Source organism: Periplaneta americana, chromosome 5 (assembly GCF_040183065.1).
Source record: "Periplaneta americana isolate PAMFEO1 chromosome 5, P.americana_PAMFEO1_priV1, whole genome shotgun sequence".
Lineage (NCBI taxonomy): Eukaryota > Metazoa > Arthropoda > Insecta > Blattodea > Blattidae > Periplaneta > Periplaneta americana.
Genome location: NC_091121.1, coordinates 136706036 through 136729859, shown reverse-complemented (window position 1 = coordinate 136729859; position 23824 = coordinate 136706036). Strand labels below are relative to the sequence as shown.

The window sequence follows — 23824 nt, the reverse complement described above, 5'->3', positions numbered from 1 at the left end:
TTCGTACCGTTTTGTTGATCAAAAGTAGTATGACGTAGTAGAAGTATAATGGTCATCGTAATATCTTAGCTGGGAGAGTGAAGTAATAACATGAGAGTGGATAATGAACATTGAATTTTTGTGCAATACTGTTCAAGTTATTTGTAGACTTATTTAGGCGAAAGCGTGTTGACTAGCACTCGTTAAGTGTAATCGATAATTTGAACAAAATCAATTCTTAACTTAATGGCTTATAGTACGAGTATAGCCAGGTTAACTCTCACGAGCAGAATTACGGAGATTGGCTAAGTCAGGTAACTTACAATTTATATCGCTAAATGGATCCACAATATTATCAAATATTGAAGCATTTTATGTCCAAACAAAAATATTTTACGTCACTTGGATATGTTTTCATTGTCGATCTCACCTGCACCTCGGGTGTAGAATTGGTAGAGGTCGGATACTTCATTCCATCCGTATTTGTTCTTGGCCTGGACGATGGCTTCGAACACCGATCCGTGGTCCAGACCCCTGATGTTGTACGACATGACGTGCGTAAAAGTCTCTTCGTTGGGAGGCTGCAGGATGACATCGTGCCATTTTCCAGGATGCTGATATGTCTCATTCATCTGCAGATTTAATAAAAGTACAAATTAATTCTTTATGCGTTGTCGGAAATTTGAAACTCTTGGTATGTTAAAGAGAACCGTTATTTTACAGTCAATTTAATCAAATTTTCCACACTAGCCAATCGCCAGATAAGAAAGCGAAGGAAAGGCGCTTGGAGTAGAAGCTGTTATTCGTTTTTATACTTCATTAAGAGATAACAAATTGCGCATTAAAATTACCTGCATTCTATTCCTCGTCGTCTTCAATATAAAGTAATAATAATAATAATAATAATAATAATAATCATAATAATAGTAACAAATATAAAAATGTCAGTCCAAATGCAGTCATCACGTTCAGAGGATACCAGTTAACCCTTTAGCCATGAATATATTAAACTATAAATCATAAGGAACCTGAAACATAGGAAGACTATTTCACCAATGGAGAGATCAGATTTTGTAGTCGCATAACGTTCATTGGTTACCCAGAACTACAAAGTGAAGAAGAAGATAATGCTAATATTTAACCTGTATTAAATTATCTCTAAGTAGCTACGTAAAAAGGGCAAAATAAATATCTAAATAATAAAAAATAAATTCACTTTAAATCCTCTAAGAAATAACATTAGTAAAAGTTATTTTTGATAATCAATATCAATAGAGGCTTTGAAATTATTCAATAACACAGGTAGTGTTGTCTTTATTTTTTAATAATTATTTTATAATTTGTTAAAATAATTCTGAAATGGAAATATTTAAAATCATAAAAAATATTTGTTGGAAAAAAAAAGCTTACAAGCAGTAATGTTTTCAGATACACACATTTTCACGGTCTACAATGACGGTCAAACTTCAATAAATTCTCACATACTACATACATACTACATAAAATTGCAAGTTTCTTGTTTAGGCCTATGTTAGTTAATTAGTTAGGATACAATTAATTATGATACTTAATCACTCATTTAAAGTTTTAGTGACTACAACTTGTGTATATTTTTGTGTGGCTTTACTTTGTTTATAGTGTATTTTTCCCCTTTTTATTTATATTATTGTATTTGTATTTCTGGTGGTGTGGAAGAGAAGGCCTGATGGCCTTAACTACACCAAAATAAATAAATAAATAAATAAATAAATAAATAAATAAATAAATAAATAAATAAACAATTTTTAGAGGGTAAATCTAAGACAGTGACAATAAATAATAAAAGACCATTAGGAATAAACATGTCGATAAATAAAATAGTAGGATAGATTTAGTTTATTATAGATGTTGTATTTCACATTTAGAGTCGGGAGAGAAATGTTGGGAAACAGATGAGAAAAACCCATGTTAAACACAATACATTCATAGTTTTCTGCCCAAGGACAGGTCTTTCATTTGAAACCCAGTATTCTATAATATTTCCTAATTTCTGCTTTCCTCTTAGTCTCTGCATATGATCGATATGTCTTAATGTCGTCTATCATCTGATATCTTCTTCTGCCTCGAACTTATCTCCCGTTTACTATTCCTTCCGGTCCATCCTTCAGTAGACAGTTTCTTCTTAGCCAGTGACCCAAGCCATTCCTGTTCCTCTTCAATTTCAGCATTATTTCTTCTTGACCCACTCTTTCCAACACAGATTCATTTCTTATTCTGTCTGTCCATTTCACACGCTCTATTCTTCTTGATGTAGGGTAAACGTTGGTAATATTGTGATACGAGTAATATTGTGAGAGTTCTTTTAGAGAATTTATTGCAATTTTACTGAGCGAAAGAAGGACCGATTTTGTACAGAAATTTGTCCACGAATATTCCCTTAATAAGTTGACGCAAAAAACGATCTTTCTCTCGCTCAGTAAAATGGAAATAAATTTTCAAAAAGAACTATTACAATATTACTCATATCACTATATTACCAACCTTGACCCTACATATTGCAAATATTTCTAGTCGTTTCTTTTCACTTCGTCGTAATGTCCATGTTTTTGCCCCATACAATGCTACACTTCACATAAAGCATTTCACTAGTCTCTTCCTTAATTCTTTTTTTTTCAGAGAACCGTAGAAGATGCTTCTTTTTCTATTAATAGCTTTCTGTGCCATTGCTATCCTTGAAATCACGTTCTTTTCTATAGAAGCTAATTTTGCGTTTTTGTCAACATGATAAATATAGATACACTATGAATCCCTTTCATTAATTGGATTAACCCTACTCGTAAGAGACAAAACTATAAATAACGAACTCAGAAATAAATGGAATGTTGAAGAAATTGTGAAATAAATTCCGAAGTACACTCTGTATTTAGGTCCAGGAGCTACCTTCTTTTTCAACGGAACGATTGGGAGCTCACCTCCAATTCTACTGTAACATAAATGCTCGGAATCACATCTTTCTTGCTCTAAAAGGTCGGGCATATTTTTAACTTATCGAACAAGCAAAACATTAATTTCACCAAAAAGTGAAGTCCCATTGGCAGGGAGCCCTTCAATTTTTCTTCCTCTGACACATATCGTCAAGAGAGATGTACTGCCTTATAATAGATGTAGGCTACACATCAGCCATAATCTCAGTCAGATGTAAATAATTCTAAAATACAGTGTTACTATAAATGATCTTTCCGATTACAAATTTCAATAACTGTCGTTAGAAGACACTTAGAAACATGATATGGGTATCAATGGAAAGAGAAACTCAAATAGTTTTTGTTATGTTGGTGAACCTGTCGCATATTTATTAATTTCGTTGCTAAGAGACGATATAACAAAAAAAAAATGGCTGGAAACGAAGACAGGATGGCATTTTGTGTGCTAGATTTTCACATATACCAGTCTGTTGTCACTGTACAACGCAGTTTTAGAAGAAAATTTGGTGTTGACCCACCCAGTGGGCCCAGTATCCGTAAGTAGTAGGCTGACTTCAAAACGAGGGAATGCATTTGTAAGCGGAAGCCAACCGGTCGTCCATCAGTAAGTGAGGCAAATGTGGAGCGTGTGAGAGAGAGCTTCACACGAAGTCCACAGAAATCCACCGTAAAAGCCAGTGAAGATTTAGAATGTTTGCATTGGCCTCCACGTTCCCCCGATCTCACTCGTGATTTTTTGTGGGGTTTTGTAAAACAACAAGTGTATCAGCCACCATTACCACCTATCATTGAGGATCTTCGTGTCTGCATCACAGAGGCCATTGCACTGGTGGATGGTCCAATGCTACAACGTGTACGGCAGTACATTGACTACAGACTTGATGTGTGTCATGTGATACAAGGAGATCACATTGAGCACATGTGACTTACTTACGGTTGTGAACCAAATGTTACTCTTTCTGTTTCATGTTTTCCAGTGAAAAAAAAATTGTTGGAGTTTCTGTTTCTGTTGATACCAATTTCATGTTTCCTAATTTTTTTCTGATTTAAGAGTAGCACATGTGATTTAACAGAATGGATAACAAAATATTTTTGAGTTTCTCTTTCCATTGATACCAATATCATGTATCTAAGTGTCTCCTAACGATAGTTATTCAAGTTTGTAATCGGAAAGATTGTTTATAGTACCTAACACTGTATTAATTTTATTGGAAAAGTAACAATTCAATTTGTAGGAATGACCAGAACAATGAAACTCGTATTTGTTCTGTAGACCGTGAGTACAGAGACATGTTCTATATAACCGACAGAAGGGCAGAAAGTGCAGGTCGCATAGTGCTCCTTCTCCTTAGGGAGTTGGATTCGGTTGTAATCAATACGGAATCGAACCTGAGCGGAATACTAAGAGAGTGGACCAGACCTGTGCTATCTGATGATACTAACTTCATATTAAGAAACAGAAATCTCCAAGTGCTTAGAGTAAAGGAAAAATGATGATTCCGAGAGCTTACTACTATATAACTTAAGTATGGGTTAAAATGTGTACATGGACACTCATAGAAAGAAAAACTGGCCGGTTTAGAAATGTCTTCGTAGCGGCCATGCAGTGCAGCTTTAGACTATCGAAATTACGTAACATAATATCTTTATGATTCCACTTTCTGTTTTTCCTCCCATGTCTTTAGAATGACCCTAATCTATTCTGCCGTTATATACAGTTCGTCTCAAAAGTATTCGTCCGGTCACTACTTTCAATGAAAAGGAACGTGAAAAGAATGCAAACTGAAAAATAGTGCATTTTGAAATTACAATCTGCATTGATTAGCACATTAAGACATGACAGCATAATAAATCTATCTTGGACAGTGGCTTGTGAAAAACAAATGAAACAAATAACATTTCCTTGGAAAAAGCAGTGTCGCAAAAGTAATCGTTCACTACAATAAATAATAAATTCACAAGTCTTTAACTGCATATCAGTACTCTGTGGACTGTCCTTAGGAAGCAATGCCTGCTTGAAGTCTTCTTGGCATGGATTGTACAAGGTTTTATGTCACTTTTGGTCCTATTGTGTTCCATTCTTCAGCTAAGCACTGTCTGTACTTGTAACCTGTCTTTTGTACATATTTTACTTAAGTTCCGCCCATAAATGCTCTATCGCTTTTAAATCCAAAGACTGGGGAGGTGTATGTAGCACATGAAGTGTACTGTATACTCCGTAGAAGCCATTCCTTAAAAACCCAAGTAGTGTGCTGAAAAAATAAGTCGCCATCGATGCCTAATTTTTGCACACTTGGCGTCACATGCTGTTTTAGGATATTCAAATAATTCATCTTGTTCATAGTTGTAGCCATTTCATGTTATTCATCTACCCAGTCTCCGATATGTACTCCCATATCATTATGTATATTCGCCCATGTTTTATTGTGACCTGTAGATTCTTAGATTGGAGCTCCTCGTTCTTCTTTCTCCATACCTGTCGCTTGTCAGAAGAATCTAATGAGGGAAAAATTACGCTCATTAGTAAATAATTATTGTTTTGAAAGCTCAGGTGGCTTGCTAACATACTGCTTTGCAAACTCTAACCTCTTCTTACGGTTCACGTTATTTGCCCATGGCTTTTTCCGGCTTATACGTCCATTCAAACCAGCTCTATGTAACAAAGTCTAACTGTTTCGGTGCTGATGTTCTTATCAGTTGAAGATATTACCTCCGATCGAAGTGTAGGGCCAGAAACATGAGGATTTTTTTGCACAGTCCTAGAATGCTTCCCCCTTTACGTCGTGCCAGCTTCCTTGGTGTATTGATTACAGATGATGATGATGTCTGATATCTCTTAATGATACTGGACATTGTTGTCCGCGGTATTCCTGTTTTATTGGCAATTTCTCTTTGAGAGTTCCATTCTTCATGTAATTGAATAATTCGTTCGCGTTCAACAAGGATCCTTTCCTTTGTCTTCACCATTTCGACTCTGTTTACTCACAGACACCGTATTTAATACTGACTGAATCACAGACTAGCACATCATGTAGGGTAAACATTGGTAATTTCGTGGCAGTGGTTATTTCGTGATACTTTTTCTGTGCTCTTTTGTGAACTAACCAATGGTGTTACGAGATTAAAATTTCTGCCAAAGGATTGCATATGTTGTCCGGTTTCCAAAAACATACAGTTACGCTTTGAGTGACTATTGTAGCTGCTTCAGTGAGCTTTTGTGTTTGGAGAGAGCAAGTTAGCGTTGACTTCTCAGGCGTACAAATTGTGTGGATGTTTGTAATTACATAATAGGGGTATTACTAAAGGTATGCATATGATATTTGGTACAATGATTTATTATATCATAATGAAAATTTAGGAAATGTTTTTAGAATTTTAGATACAGCTGTAGTCGCCATATAAGCTTAGGTTTACGGATAGAAATTTTAGCTGTTTGAGGCGAAATTTTGTTGAGTATTAAGCGTTACATTTTATACTATTTGAAAAATTGTATTACAATACGAATTTTAGAAATCTGAAGATAAGCTGTGATAAAAGTAGAAAAGGGGACGCAATGGGTTCAGTGTAGCTTCTGTTTGATTTGTTATCATGATAAGTGCCAATTATAAGTGCTAGATGACTTACTTGCAAGAATTGTGACAGAAGATGTAACATGGCTCCACCATTTTGGACCTTAGACAGAGGCATCATGAAATTTCACCAAAGAAGTAGAAATTCAAAAGTGCACCTTCGACAGGAAACGTTATGGCTACTGTGTTTTTCGATTCAGAAGGACTTTTGCTTATGAAAATCATGCCACACGGTACCACCTTTAATTATTACGCGTATGTGACAACTCTTAATAAACTTCAAGCTCGACTGAATCGTGTTCGACTATGTCGGGAGAAGCAGGATGTTCTGCTATTGCACGACAACGCACAGCCATATGTCAGTCACAAGACCACAGACCAGATCAGAAAAATCGAATAAACAACACTGAAACATCCGCCTTACAGTCCAGAACTGGCACCGTGCGCCATCTCTTTGGTAAACTGAAGGATCCCTTCGCGGAACGAGGTTAGAAGAGGACTTTCTTGTGCACGCTGCTAAAGAGTGGCTCAGACGTGTTGGTCCAGACTTTTACAGTGCTGGTCCACAGGCCCTCGTTCCTAGGTTACATAAGGCAGTTGAAAGGGACGGGGATTATGTGGAAAAATGACATTTTGTTTCTAATGGATGTATCTACATTCTGTGAAAATAACAAGGCTGTAGGATAAAAATATAATTTTTAAACAAATGTTATGCATTACTTTTGGAATTACCCTAGTAAAATAGGCTACAGTAAAGTCCGTAATAAAAGTGTTCACCCTTTCAGGGCAAAGAAGATCCCTTCTGAATTTCAATTTTTACTTTGATTTCATTCTTATTATGTGTTGATATGTATTTCTATGTTTTCTTGCTATGAATATTAGACGGAATTACTATGTTTGAAGCCTTGTAACAATAAATGAGAATTTCGTTTGACTTTAATGAATTTTTCCACAATTCTTCTACCTCACATGGAATTATCAATGTAATATCACGAAATAACCAACCTTTTAGCTTAAGTTGTAAAAGTGATTTTTGGCACTTGTTCAAGAACGAGTCCAGTCTTTTATGTCTCCAGATTTGTACAGCAAATTATCGTCTTTTAGATGAAAAAATCGGAATAAAGACATATTTATACGTTTGCTTTTTAAATTAATTTTCATGAAATTATCACGAAATTACCAATGTTTACCCTATACACTGTATAGTAAACAAGGAGGATGAATACTTTTGTGGCACTATATCCTGGAGTATTTTCTTAAATTACTTTTATTTAATGATTAAGAAATGATACAAAGCTTATTCTGGCTGTATTATGTTAAGCATTTATTAATTGATAATTTCTACGAGTTTAGATTTGGTATTTAGTGCTTTCTTTATTAACTTTTTTATCAATAGGTCGGATAGACGAATACTTTTGAGACCAACTGTATTTCTAGTTTAGATAATAATATAACTTACGAAACTTCAAAATATACACGAATTTAACATTGTCGATAGGCCTATATCACTCAATTCACTACGGAACAGAAATGACTCTGTTCTACGCATCAAAAATTACCCTGGTCGGGCCCCGCTTATTGCTTTTTTCTAGTTTCGTATTTCCACATGTTATTAATTGTGCTCCACTATCGCTGTCCTAACATTTTGCTCAAGTTTTGTCGTACTTGTATGAAAATTTAGTAATTTATCCAAAAAAGCGACTCGTTTTTATGGTGCATTCGTTGTTGCTAGCAATGAGCAGTTTATGTTTACGTACATCGAGATATTATTATCCGTCGTTCTGCTTGTGGAACGTCAGCTGCTTCTACTAATACACAGCGCGGCGGTGTTAACATCAGCTGTGCAGTACGATCGTTCTCTTATTCTAGTCATAGACGATGTCTTTCTCTTCTCCACAGAGTAACATCAAAGATCGCAGAGCCGCTGTTTACGTTCCACAAACAAAATATTCACCTAGTAACTTCGATAAAAGGACTTGTGCTACTAAAAATCCATCGAAATAGAACAATAATGTACACTTAAATGATAATATAATCAAATAAAGACGATAAATTAATCGAAGTAAAAATACAAATTTTAATTTGATAGCTTATATCGAAATATCTGCACCTCGTGATGAATTGGCTATGATACACGTTTCCTTTGTTAAAACCTCATGAGAATAAAATCTTAAAGAGCTATATTTTGTATTTCGTTCGTAAAGTTACAATTATTTTTCTAAAAATTCTGTAATTAATTTACGTAACCCTCTCATATACATTTCATGTCTAATATTATTTCTTTTCTTTAATATTACATCGTTAACATTTTTAAAGTTATGCAATAATTCCAGTTGTAAAAAAAATCATGCCGATAACTGTACCGTTTGGCGGTCGATTAAAAAAAACACGGCCGGTCAATTTTTGTTTCTATGAGTGTCTATTTAGACATTACAGCGAAGGATAATCAGAGTTTGATTTTCGAGGTCGAATGTCATCCAGAAACAAATTATTTGATCATGGATGCAGTAATATTCATTTATTTATAGAGCTTCCTCAAATTAGAGGTTGCCATTTGATAAAAGATAAAAACAAAAAAAAAAAAGAACAAATGGATGATGAAAGATAACAGAGTGAGAAAAATACAAACAAGTGAACAAACAAACAATGGCAGTTAACAGAATAAGCTAAAAAGAAGAAAAATTTTAATGGCGCATCAGTTTTTTCCAGTACATTGAATCAGTCTATATAGGTGGTTCCGTAAGAGTTTGACTGACTCTCTCATTATGAGGAGGGCCAGTTCATTTAGAAAAGATTTGTGCAATCCTAGGGTCTTACAGAATTAAGAAAAGAAGACAAGTTAGGTATCATTCCTCTTGCTCCCGTGACACTGACACTTAAAATCAAATGGTTAGAATAAATCTCAGAATAAGATTATTCTAACGACAATTATATGTATGTTCAACGGAACAGAGAAGGTAAATAGGAGGTCCTACGCAAGAAAATATTACCCACTTCTTCTCAAAGAATCCTGACCGCTACAATCAAGTTAAACATCTACAGCAAATTTAACCGGGGACAGAAACTAACACAACGAGGTTATATATCAGACGATGAAAGGATAGAACACTTCAGTCTGTCTCTGAGGTATATCCCGGAACAAAAGGTACATGAATATCGTCGTTGTTCCTGCAATAACTCCTATATCCAAACCATAAAATCTTTCAGGAAGAAGGAAAGACATTTATTCATCCTATGGCAGCCGTACATAGGTGACTTTAATTCTTACATTTGGGGGGGGGGAAAGACATAATTACATATAGGAGATTTTATTATTTGCTGTATCACTATTTAAGTTATTTAATAGAGCAAAAATCTGACAATCGATAAATATGTCACATAGGAGTTATTGCGAGAACAACGACGATATGTTAGTAAGGTGGGTGCTCCTGTTATGGCCATGTTCCTGATATGGCCCCCCCCCTATTGTGAGTTAGTTAACAAAAAAATCGGCTAAATTGCAGCAGCATCCAGTGAAAGGTCATCCTGGTATGTCACTTGATCGTTTTCCATCCAGTCAGGTTGAGCAATAAGGCGTCAGTTGCCTGTTTTGCGGTTTTCATGTGACTCTTCTTATTTTTCTCTGGTGAGTCTCCTTTGTTTTGTGCATGCTTTTCAAAGACTTGTTTCATGAAAACCATCGTACTCCATTCAGTTTTTCATATTCTGTTGATTGGTGTTGTAGTTGATGGCGTATCTTTTACGAATTATTCATAATCAAATTATTTTCGTCAAAGCTTACCTGCTCCTAATATGGCCATATGAAATGCACCATGGCCTTATCAATTTCATTTCACTTTTATTTTTTCACCTGACAAATTTACATGTCTTGTAGCTGGGATTACGCAAAAATTTTGTATTTTAAGAAAAACAATTTAATTTTTTACGGAAAAACCTGTTTTGACTACACTTTTGAATTATAAAAAAGATTATTAAGTGCCATATTTATTCATTTTACACCAAAATTATTTAATTTTAACACAACTGCACTATCAAACTGAAAACAATCACGATTTGTAGAACATGGAACAAGGGTGGCCATATCATGTGCACATGTTCCTGATATGGCCACTAGGTAGACTTTTGGAATTTGGGACTTTTTGGACAATTAAAGCTATTTTTATGGGGAAAAGAAATTGTTTTAAGAAAGCCCATTAGACTGAGAACGAGTAAGAAAAAAGTGGTTTACATTTTTCAAAATGGCGGCTAGAAAAATTCTCAAACCTTAGCATGGCCATATCAGGGACACCTACCTTAAGTAGAGTCGATTACAAGTTACGAAACCGAGTGCAGAGACAACACTACCTAAAACACGACGAGAGGTGCATAGTTTTACTATATTGCATATATTTACGCAGAACTGCGTGAGGGTACGATCACCTGTCGACAGGTGCATATATGTACTGAGCTTATGCTGCATATTCCTTTTTTCCTCCTTGTTGTCCCCTTCTTCTTATATTCCTCTTATACTTAGGCCTATTGTCCTGTAATTATTACCATTGTTTTAGTGGGAAGAGAGAGCTGCATTTTCATGTTGACTGTTGATTCCCAGTTTTTCCATATACCTAGCAGGGTTGCCAAGGAGTGACATCACTTTCCATCATACGCAGTACTTAAATTTAGTCTTAAAGGAAGGGTGATATGACTATGGACAGAGTTGATATTTTCATGATTGTACAAAAAAAAAAAAGAATAAAAACTATCTCTTTATATTCAGTTGGAGAAATTAATATGAATCTCGAAATTGCAATTTTAATTTTAAAAACATGTTCTAGGTACAGGTTTCCGAATATAAAACAATATTTATCTGCCTTTAAGTTACATCGCTCTTCTCCGGCTTCTTTCTAAAGGTTTGTGGTAATAATGTTATGCCAAATTATTAACTTAATGACTTAACAGTAGTTGTGCCTTATAGATTTATCCAGCTGTTTATTGCAAAGCACAATTTGCAAGATATGGCATCACAAGTGACAAAAATATTTAAATTTCAATGTTTATTAACTAATTGCTTACTTACTTACAATAACTTTTAAGAAACAAGGAGGTTCATTGCCTCCCTCACATAAGCCCGCCATCGATCCGTATCCTGAGAAAGATTAATCCACTCCCTACTATCACATCCCACGTCCCTCAATTCCATTTTAATATTATCCTCCCATCTACGTCTCGGCCTCCCCAAAAGTCTTTTTCCCTCCGGCCTCCCAACTAACACTCTATATGTATTTATGGATTCGTCCATATGAGCTACATGTCCGGATTTAATGTTCGTAATTATGTCAGGTGAAGAATAAAATGCATGTAGTTCTGTGTTGTGTAACTTTCCCCATTCTCCTGTGACTTATTAACTGATTACAATAACAAAATTTATTGATACTTAAATCCATATTTATTCGTAACTTAGCATAATACTGCTGCAAATCCATCGTCTAACATACCGTAGCCTATACATTTTCAGAGCTTATATACATATTTATAACAGGACTTTTAAAATTTTCAACAAGCTTTCTTCGATTCTCTGTGTTATGCTTTTCTGATGAACTTCTCTTTCTAAATGTTTTGAAATATCGTATTCATACTAAATTGGCTGTCTGAAACCTTACACTTGCTAAAATATTCATTTTTCCTACCTGCAAACCTATATTGTTGAGAAAATTGATTTAAATTTAATGTAATTATGTATACCTAGCACAGGGATAACACGGAAATTTTACTTGAAGGAATTAAAACGATTGGTTTGGAAGTAAATCCCTAAGAGACACAGTACCGTATATGATTATGTCTTGTCACCAGAATATTGTACGAAATGGAAATATAAAAATTGGAGATTTATCCTTAAGGGAGTTGGAAAAATTAAAATATCTTGGAGCAACGGTAACAAATATAAATGACACTCGGGAGGAAATTAAACGCAGAATAAATATGGGATATGCCTGTTATTATTCTGTTGAGAAGCTTTTGTCATCTAGTCTGCTGTCAAAATATCTGAAAGTTAGCATTTATAAAAGAGTTATTTTTCCGGTTGTTCTGTATGGTTGTGAAACTTGGACTCTCACTTTGAGAGAGGAACAGTGATTAAGGGTGTTTGAGAATAAGGTTCTTAGGAAAATATTTGGGGCTAAGAGGGATGAAGTTACAGGAGAATGGAGAAAGTTACACAACGCAGAACTTCATACATTTTATTCTTCACCTGACATATTTAATAATAATCCGTGGCGCTACAGCCCGTGAAGGGCCTAGACCGACCAGCCGGCTGCTGGCCTCACGACCACATGCCGAAGCTCCCCAAGTACATCATGATGCTGGGTGGGCACCGGTCGCATACACTGGCCGAAATTTCATGTGAAAATTTCTTCCCCCATGAGGACTCGAACCAGCGCGCATTCCGTAACGCGAGTCCTAGACGGGATGCCTTAGACCGCGACGCCAAGACGCGGGACACTGACATAATTAGGAACATTAAATCCAGACGTTTGTGATGGGCAGGGGATGTAGCACGTATGGGCGAATCCAGAAATGCATATAGAGTTTTAGTTGGGAGGCCAGAGGGAAAAAGACCTTTGGGGAGGCCGAGACATAGATGGGAGGATAATATTGGAATGGATTTGAGAGAGATGAGATATGATGTTAGAGAGTGGATTAATCTTGCACAGGATAGGGACCGATGGCGGGCTTATGTGAGGGCGGCAATGAAACTTCGGGTTCCTTAAAAGCCATTTGTAAGTAAGTAAGTAAGTAAGTAAGAACAGTGATACAGAACTGGCGAAAAAGGGGTAAAAAACATGGGGAAAGCGTTAGTTCCCCATCCACTGTCGTTGAATGACGTCACTGTGACCCGTACTCAATCACATAACACAGACACTGAACACAAATCCCCTCCTCTACTAAGTCAATGACGCGGGGGTGGAAGGTAGGGATGAGTGACGTATTCCGATGAGTGACGCAACGCCACAATTGGCGCCCAGTTTTGCAAGCCTGGCCTAGAAGAAAATAGTTACTAGGTAATGATAAAATTATAAAATTGATATTAATTTTGTAGAGGGACGTTTTGCGTCTCGCTTTGAATAGAAGCGGGACTCGGGATTTTCATATGAATATTGGGACATAATCCGTCAAATCGGGGCATTTGTCAACCCTGATACCTAGTGAGGGGAAAGATCTAGTACTACGCCAAAGCAGAAAAATTGATTATAATAATAACTAGAGATGAAATTCTAAAATCAATACGGGATGTGCAATATAGACTTATGGAAGGTATACTAGATAAAGAACATCGCATATGAGTGAATATTGTCGGAGAGAATGGAACATCCCATGGGAGAAACAAGAATAAGTCTGGTAGGAGATGAGCGGCGAGCTGTTTGTCTCCATCCACAGAACTCGAGAGAAGTGAAGAAAACCCTTAATCCTCCGCATTAAAAATGATAATAATCCCCTAATATTTTTTTATAAATTTCGAGACTTTGATTGAAGGAAAGAATCGTCGTTTTTATTATTTTCTTCACACCTGTCTGATTCCTAAAGGAGAATTTGAAATGTATTTCCTTTCTACGATACGGACCGAGTATAAATATCTTAACGTGCTTCTTCTGCGTTCTATCACAGATGTTCGTTCTTTCATGTGTTTTTTCTGTGACAAACAGCAGAAATCTACACACCTGAATGGAGGGTCATATGGTAGTAACTCTGGTGTTAACAGCAATTGGGTTATGTCATTAGAAAACAGCGGAATTTTAGGTTTTAAAAACAATAAACTACGATGTGTAGTTTAAACACAGATTAAGTCGTAACAATCGGACCACAGGAAATTGAAATAAAAAAGACAAAACAAGTGAATTCTAAAATACAATCATAAACACACACAGCGTTTACAGTAATCAGATGAAAACACAATGTGCAAATTTCAACAATCGTTATACAAATCTTTCGTATTTAGCTTCGTATTAAATTATCAAACTATTTTAGGAATTTTTCGTTGAAAAATTGCGGTCCTTATAACTGAGTATTACTTTATAAGGCAGGCATGTCAATTGATGCCCACAGGAGCAAGCGCGCGCTTTAGAGCCCACGAGAGCCCGAGCGCTTTACAGCGGAAAGGAAAGAGACAGACTAAAGAGGTGGTATATGCCGCTTGGTCGAGCTATATTCAGGGATGGCCAGCACTGATTCAATAGATAAAGGGAAGAGAACTTATTAAATCTGTATCCATGTTAATTTTTAGATTTGCATGAGAAGTGTAAGTCATTATAAGAATGTAAATTTTAATTTTAATGCTCATTTTTCACAAGTTTGATTTTTTTATTCAAAAGAAATATTTTCTCAACTTTTCGTATAGAAAAGTGAAATTTTCTGGTATAGGCCTATTTATTTAGTAGCCTTACAGAATGCTTTCGTAAATCTAATATACCGTATATACGTATTACTGAAGATAGTGTATTGAAATTGTTTGTAAGGAAATGAATTAACAAAGCAACTACTGTTACATCATAAGCAAAAGATACGTGCCCGTGTGTTGTAAAATGTCAGCTCTACAGCTTCAGCAGATTTCGCGAAAATAATTTAATATTCTGATGATAGGAAGTTGCCCACAAATATCACCTTAAAAGCATAATGCGATAAGTGTTTTGTTACGTAATATTAGTTACACTTAAAGCAGATACAGTAACTTTGCTTTGTACTGTAATATCGTTTTGATTAGTTTATTGATTACTTTTGTAAGGCTAAAGATACCATCAATATAAATTCCAACTATGTCATACTCAATCTCTTTCTTTGGAATACCACTTTCTTTATGAATGATGTGTTTTATCCACTTAATACAGTATAATATTATACTACTATGGAATTTAAGTGAACATTCCTTCTTAACTCTCTATTATGTTATTAAGATTTAAAACACAAGTGCAATGTTAAGAAATCGGTGTTAGTACTTTTGTTTTACAGACAATATAGACAATATTAAACTGAAAGAATCCATATAAAAATAACGACATAAAATTTCACGTTCCGTTTGAAGTTTGTGCACCACTGATTTCTTAATCCAACAGGTTGCTTATTCATATACACAATCCTTCCTCTTTCCATACTTACCGCTTGCTGCCCGCGCACGACGTCAAGGTCAGAAAAATGCGCTTGCTTTGACATCACTGTTATAGGGTGTCGGCAAATGCTATAGATTCACTTTTTTATATTGGACAGTTTTTCGAATTACATTTAACCTGCTTTATGAAATACAACTTTCACGTCTGTCAGGAATTTCCCAAATCACAGTTGAAAGAAGGACGGTTTCGTGAATGTTACTTTCGGCATGTCAGTTACACTTCACTGATGCTTCAGTACTACACTGGTAACACAAACATTCGAATCGATACTCAGGCGAGAGTCCCAGAACGCAGAAACAAATATTGTCCATAACTACAGGGCGTATGCTTCGACACATTGTTGTGTCGCTGTTATTTTAAACGCAGCACAATTTCGATATAGTGTGTAAATATGAAATATTTTATTAATTGCTAGAATGGAATGAATAATAGATAAAGTACTACTGTTGCAGCCTTATTTTCATGGAAAAACAACAGATTCACATAACACATAACAACATTACTTTAATAGGAGATTTAGGGTCGAATAGAGCTCAAAATTTTACAAAATATCGAGAAAACATTTTACAGAAGCAGAAAGAAGTGAGCTAAGTGTACTAGTTATGAAATATAAATAAATATACATCTACACAAACCTACTGCAAAATAATAACAAAACCAGAATAAATTGATAAAAGAGTTCTATTCAGTCAATACTTAACATCAAAACACAATAAATTATGTTATAACAACATTTTTTTTTTTTTTGCGTAGTTTAATGGTGGCGTATTTAGGAATGACCTTTAACATAAGGCATTGCTTATTGAACCAAATGATAGCTTTTGTTGTTAAGAGTTTAGTTTTAGTATTCACAAACATGTTCATGAGTTTTGCCTGACTGGCATTAAGTAATTTTAAAGGCATATTGGTTCCGTTAAGTTCAATGTAAATTGATAAAAGAGTTCTATTCAGTCAATACTTAACATCAAAACACAATAAAATATGTTATAATAACATTAAACAGATTTTTAAAAAGTTTTTAAATCTGTTTAAACACAATAAAATATGTTATAACAACATTAAACAGATTTTTAAAAAGTTTTTAAATCTGTTTAAATGTTGTTATAACATATATTATTGTACGATGAAAGAGTAATGGAACGGAGAAAAACTCCCTCCGGCGCCGGGATTTGAACCCGGGTTTTCAGCTCTACGTGCTGATGCTTTATCCACTAAGCCACACCGGATACAACCCCGACGCCGAACAGAATCGTCTCTGATTGAGTTCCAACTCTTGGGTCATATCATATGTACTTCGGTACATTGAAATAATATATTATTGTGTTTTGATGTTAAGTATTGACTGAATAGAACTCTTTTATCAATTTACATTGAACTTAACGGAACCAATATGCCTTTACAAAAACCAGAATAGCTTTATGTCTTACCAAAAAATAGGTTATTATTACATTATTATCAGTTATTGCTGTATTGTTACATAAACCTACCTGAAATGATGCTGTAGCATAAAATCTCAAAAGCAACCAGTATTTTTAGCAGTGATGAAATCGATATGCCTCTCATGGTTGTGTTGTGATTTTCAAAGAGAGGCACCAGAATATCCACAACAGTGTTCTTGTTTAAACGATAATAATAATAATAATAATAATAATAATAATATTAATAATAATAATCCGTGGCGCTACAGCCCGTGAAGGGCCTAGACTGACCAGCCGGCTGCTAGCCTCACGCCCACATGTCGAAACAGAGGTGGACGATCATCCAACCAAAATGGAGATATCGTGTGGTTAGCACGATGATCCCCCCAGCCGTTATAGCTGGCATTCGCAACCGGATTTCGCTACCTATCGTAGCTCCCCAAATGCATCACGATGCTGGGTGGGCACCGGTCCCATACACTGGCCGAAATGTCATGAGAAAATTTCTTCCCCCATGAGGACTCGAACCAGCGCGCATTCCGTAACGCGAGTCGTAGGCAGCATGTCTTAGACCGCGACGCCACGGCGCGGGACATTGTTGAAATGATATCTCCTCTTATTGTTGGTCATTGTACATCTCTAAAGGATTTTCCATATCTCTGATACATCTTTTGTTTTGCCGAAACACATTTTCATTTTCATTACAGAACTCAATAAAATCATAATCATCCATTGTATACTAATCAGCTGATTACAATGCATACGAGGAGACACTTCAGTAAGCTGAAAAGCTGAATAAGTGTTTACATCAGTGGGATTTATGAATTGGAAATTATTATAATCTACTGCTTAAGGGTTTTCTTACTGTAAGTGTTGACTATGAATTCGACTCTTATACTTGAAAAATATATGATCCGAGTGTTGTCCTATTCCTTTAATTAAACTACTTTTACTCCTCTCAATTGTATCACACTCTTCTAAATCTGTTTATCTTGTACTGTACCTATTATCACGAGAAGTTATTTTTTTTCATTCATTGCGAGGTATTTTGCTCATAGGTGCATTTAACTCCACGGAAATAGAGTGAACTGATGCTTGAGCATAGGGAAGATTTAACAAGTAGAGAAATAGCACAAATACGAGTAATTGGTTACCAACTATCTTCAATGTCTCGACATTTCACAAGAAAACATTTAACAGGAGAGGTTAAGGGAAACACACGGCTGAAAAAAGTAAGTACATTTGATCAAAATGAAAGTGGCAGACGTCTGAGAGACTAAGTTCGAATCGGGTAGTTCCGTGAACGCTCGGTACAGCCAGGCTTTTTTTTTTAAAAATTGCGTATATATTTTTTTAGTTGATTATTTAACGACGCTCTATCAACTACTAGATTATCTAGCGTCGATGACATTGGTGATAGCGAGATGGTATTTGGCGAGGTGAGGCCGAGAATTCGCCGGAATACCTGGAATACACCTTACGGTTGGGGAAAACCTCAGAAAAGCCCAACTAGGTAATCAGCCCAAGCAGAGATCGAATCTGCGCCCGAACGCAACTTCAGACCGGTAGGCAAGCGCCTTAACCGACTGAGCCATGCCGGTGGCTAATTGCGTATATTCTTCTAGTAATGGGGAACACAACTATTAATCACTAAAATCTTCCGAGAAAATATTTCATACACTAGATTTAAAACAGACAGATCATTCAGAGTGTTTAAACAGTGAACATTGTAACACATACACTATATACTGTATAACAGGTTCTCAAGTGTATGACCATTCCTCGTTACAATGCCATTCTGACTGCAGCAAAAATCTTAACGTAGTTTGTAGAGCGATAGCTAAGAATTCGTGAGGTTGCAAGTTGAAATCTTCGTGGTATTATTAAACTTTTTTGTTGCCTTTTAAATGCATCCGTCAAAATATAACAGGTTTTCGTCATTTTTTTTATCCTTAGAGCACTTTTCGCTTTATTATTTTTTTTTCGTGTTAATAGAAACTTTTGACGCTAGATGGAAGTAACACTAAAGACAACAATTAGGGGCTTTCATATTAAAATGCTATGTTAATTTTTTTATTAATCCCTGCTGCTTTTCACTCTAGTGCCTAAGGAACATTCAGTAAATAATATGTTGACGGTTAAATAATTGACAATAATTAATTTGCAAGTTGTGCTATAGGGAATATTGTTATTATACTAATTTAAATCCGTGATCATCATAGCCTAAACGTAGTAATTATAAACAGCAAGAAAAACCATAATTCAGATGACAAAATATATCTGATTTCCTGGAATTATAACCACAAATTTCCACCAATTTTGTATTATCTGTAAGTAACATGAATTAACATAAGCAAAATTATTTGATTATATTACACTAAATGGAGTTGTAAAAAATAAAAGAAAGGACAAAACAAAAAATTCACTACGGAGATTCGAAGCATGTTGTGGAGGTAGCCCAAATCAGCGCCTTGTATTATGGAGTTAACTAAAGCGGCGCACGGAGGTTTACGGTAGTGAACTGCGCGCTCGTCCCAAGGGACTTAAAAAATGTTCGTTGCTCAAATTTTCGCGCAGGACAGAGTAGGCTTATTCAAACGAATGTGTCTCGATAATGCCCGGGGAGTTCTACAGATCTTAAATCTTAGTAGCAAAATGACATCGTGGTCCAGCAAATGACAAGACAATACGGTGGTGACTATTTAATTTTCGTTTCTAGTTCTAAAGATCACATATTGACCTCTGACATATAAAGTAAACGACTAGCTTGGACAAAGAATTAAATAATTTGTACAACTAAACAGTGGGAAGCTATAACTAAAGCTGAGACATGTAGGACTGAGTTGACTATATTGCAATGTTTGTCGAATGTAAATAGTATGAAGGAATGGGGGAGTGGTTGCGTACAGGCATGCGACTCAGGCCATAGAACACATTTATTTTGTGTAGTGGACAGACCTCCAGAGTTGTATTATCTAGCTTACGTAACGTATAATATTTATAATGGCAGAATCATCAAATATATCAACAGTAATCAAGTTAATAGAGGAATTTTGCACACAACATTACGCAGTAAGTGGGGTAAATATCCTATGAAATTTATGTAGTACAGAAATTAAAAGTACGAAACGTAAATTCGTAACACAACATCGTAATACGAAAAAAAAAAAATAATAAATAAATAAATAAATAAATAAATAAATAAATAAATAAATAAATAAATAAATAAATAAATAAGTAAATAAATAAATAAATAAAGCACTGATGAGAGTCTCAACTGAGGAAGAAGGACGAGAATCGCATGTAAGTTAAAATTCAATGTGTAACTTACCACACAAAAAGATTTTTTCACGATTTATGTAAAATGATGGTATGTGTCAATATACCAATTAATAACGTTGAAAATACACACTTTAAAAGCTTTATGAGAAAATACGTGAAAAGGGAACTCCCTAATCAATCAACTTCACGGAAATACTAGGCTATATACCGAAATGCTATTATGATATTATATCTCGCATACGACTTAGTATAATGAGATGGTGGACATGGCTGGATGCTGCAGTCTATTTTGCTGTACATTATAAAAGGGTTTGAAGACGTAAGCAAAAAGTAAGGTAGTGTTACTGCAACATACTCCAAATCCAGTAATGATGACATGACCTAAGCTCCAGTTCATTTTTCATGTGAGTATACACCTTATTCTCTGTTGTTTACTCTGTAGAACAGTGTACAGAGTCTGTACACTGACCTTCCTGCTCTCTCTACTTGCTATGCTATAGTTTGTGTGCAAGTAACTTAACGATAAACGTCCTAGAGGTCCCAGCTTTAGCTATAACATAAGATTAAATTCGAATTCAACCTGCATGAACTAGATTGTAAACAGTATGTGAACAACGGAAGTAATGAAAACTATCTTCCTGAGAGCAGTCAGCGAACAGTGAAATTTCTACAAATGAGTTGGGGGCTGTATAACAAGCAAAGCGGTTGGAAGACTAGAGTTTGTAAGCGGCAGAGTGAATGCTGAGTGATAAGTTACATTAAAATTTTAGAAGAATGCCTCAGACCAATTGAGGCGCTGATATGGGAAAGGTTTTAAGTCATAAAATTGAAATTGTACAGGCGATGCCCCAAGTGTCGTGGCTAAAAGTGTTTATGGTCCTATCACCTGTGTCTCGTAAATGAGGTTTTTGATATGACCCCGAAAGAAGTAATCAAGAGGCATTAAATCAGGGATACGAGCTGAGCATTCAATTAGACCTCCTCTTGCGATCCAACGCCCTGGATATGCGAAATTTAGAAAGTCTCGTACAGCAAGAGTGAAGAGTGCCGATTTTCCGTACCGTTGCATCCAAATGCCAACGGACTATAAGGAGCAAGTTTCCTAACAGCTCTGGAATAATTTGTTGCAAAAAGTTGTAATTCTCCCCATTCATACAGGAGGTAAGGTGCAAAATAATCGACCGTTGTGGCTGAGGGGTTAGCAAGTATAACTCCGAACCCAGCGGTCCCGGGTTCGACGGGTGAGGTTTTTCGGGGTTTTTCCCTCACTCTTATGGATGAATGTCAGGTAACTTTATCAGGCGATTGGAACCCCACTCATCTTCGGCACTTCCTTTCCTCCCTCATCATCCCGTTTCTGGATTTTAGATCACAGGCGGCCTCCCGGAACTACTGGCTCTCTCGACCGGCCTCCGTGGAATGTAGCTAAGCGACGTTGGATGGCTTCTGCAACGAGCACCCGAGGCGGACCTACTCGGGGGAGGAGTTTCGCCTCGGACCGACAGGGGGGCCTTTGAGAAGTTGCAGAAGCAGGAATGGTAGGTATATGAAATTGTGTTGGCTGTAGGGAGCGGTCGTTAAGGAGTCATATGGGTGGGTTGGTGCGCGTAGGGGATCTATGGCACGCAACTCATTCCATATCGAGGGTTAGCGCAATATCTATATCTCAACAGGTCGCAGTGCTGGGCCATCCGTGCCTCCCTCAGTTAAATTCCATTTCATTCCAAGGTGCAAAATATTTTTACATCCGCGATGTAGATCCTGACATTACGAACATTTAATAAAGGAGATTACTTCTGACACCGCAAGTTCCTACTCAAAGAATATTATATTTAGATACCAATATAAGTTCTTTGAGTTTGAACAGAACCTTCTGAGTTACCCGGTAGATTACAGTATAATGAAAAATATGTTGTTCTAAGACAATATTTAAGAAGTGAAATTTCAATGAGTCAACTTATGTAATTATGCAGATTATTTATACACTCAAGTTAACTTGGAGCTTCTTACTAATTCTGAAGAAAATTTTGTACACGAGAAGTACGCTATAAGCTCTATAAGGAGCTTTTATAAATTCCCGAGTAAATGAACAATAATGTTAAATCCTGTTACAGAACAATGTGGATATTTTGTTGGAATTCCAAAACTACACAGGAACCCAATCATAGGATCACATAAGATGAAGGTCTATAATAACATTAATAATAATAATAATAATAATAATAATAATAATAATAATAATAATAATAATAATACTCACATAACTAAAAGTAATTAAAGCAAATGTTACTACAGATGAAACATAAAAGTTGATAGTGACAGTTTCAAAATATAATTGGTCGAAAACATACCAAAGTTAGAATCTAATTCAAGATTTATTGTCAGTTTTCATTATAATATTTTAGTCAATTTCGACGTAACAAAGTAGGCCTAAGTACTATACAGTATAATTAAGATTTATTACCATTAGTTTCCTGTAGAGTAGACGGACTTCCTCAAGCGGGGGATAACTCTCCACAACCCAGGTCAGGTTATAGCTGTCCCATGTACGACTGAATGGAGCACTTCTGAATTCGGCGGGACTTGGTCGTCCTGAAATACAAGAAATACAACACTATATATTATAAAGTATATGATTATATTAATTAGACTAGCCATATCCGTGGGCTTCACTTCACTTGTTAGGAATAAATATTATTGACTTAAACCTATCATATTTTCAAATACAGTTTTGTAATTACTTAGTGAATAACAGCTTATTATAAATATGTTGTAAGTCGTTTGCTACTGAATTATTTTCGAAGCTGTATTAATTTAAAACTATGAATGTAATTGTTATTACAATGCAATACTTTTTGTAGTTGTTCAGTCAATTCTGCCTAGATAGAGAAATCGATAGACGAATAGCACTAGCATGGAAAAAGTTTTGGAATCTGTCCATCATAGTGGACAAGAGCCAGAAATTGCAGAACAAGAGGCAGATCTTCAACAGCTGCTTTGCACCTGTACTTCTGTATGGGGCGCAATCCTGGTCACTCACCAAGAAAGATATTAAAATTAGGAAGATGTCAAAGAAGAATAGAAAGGAAAATACTCGGAATAAGCCTGAAGGACAGAATCTGAAACGAAGAAGTACGACGACGAAGCGACATAGAGGACGTGGTCACACTCGCTAATAGGATGAAATGGCGCTGGGGAGGACACGTAGTAAGTATGCAACCTACCAGATAGGCACACACGGCGACGCTGTGGGATCCAAGAATTGGCTGGAGAAACCGTGGACGACCGAGAACCAGATGGGGGACGAGTTCAAGTTGCAGCTAGGAGGACTGTGGACCAGAATAAGACGCCAAAGAACACGGTGGAAGGACGCAGTCAACCAACTTTAAGCGGCAGCAACAACCAGTGCTACTGAAATTGTGAACAAAAAACTAGGAATGTATATATAGACCATCAGGTCGGCTCTTCTGATGGTC

At 35.9% G+C, this 23824-nt stretch overlaps 1 protein-coding gene across 1 annotated transcript in view; it reads right to left on the bottom strand.

Moving 5' to 3' along the window:
* Nucleotides 1-23824, bottom strand: part of LOC138700203 (limbic system-associated membrane protein-like) — a 1314643-nt gene that overhangs the window by 11419 nt on the left and 1279400 nt on the right. The window contains exons 7-8 of the mRNA XM_069826644.1: nucleotides 22813-22940; nucleotides 410-611 (exon numbers count right to left, since the gene is read on the bottom strand). Of these exons, the coding sequence (XP_069682745.1) occupies nucleotides 410-611; nucleotides 22813-22940 (330 nt within the window). The remainder of the gene's footprint in view (nucleotides 1-409; nucleotides 612-22812; nucleotides 22941-23824) is intronic.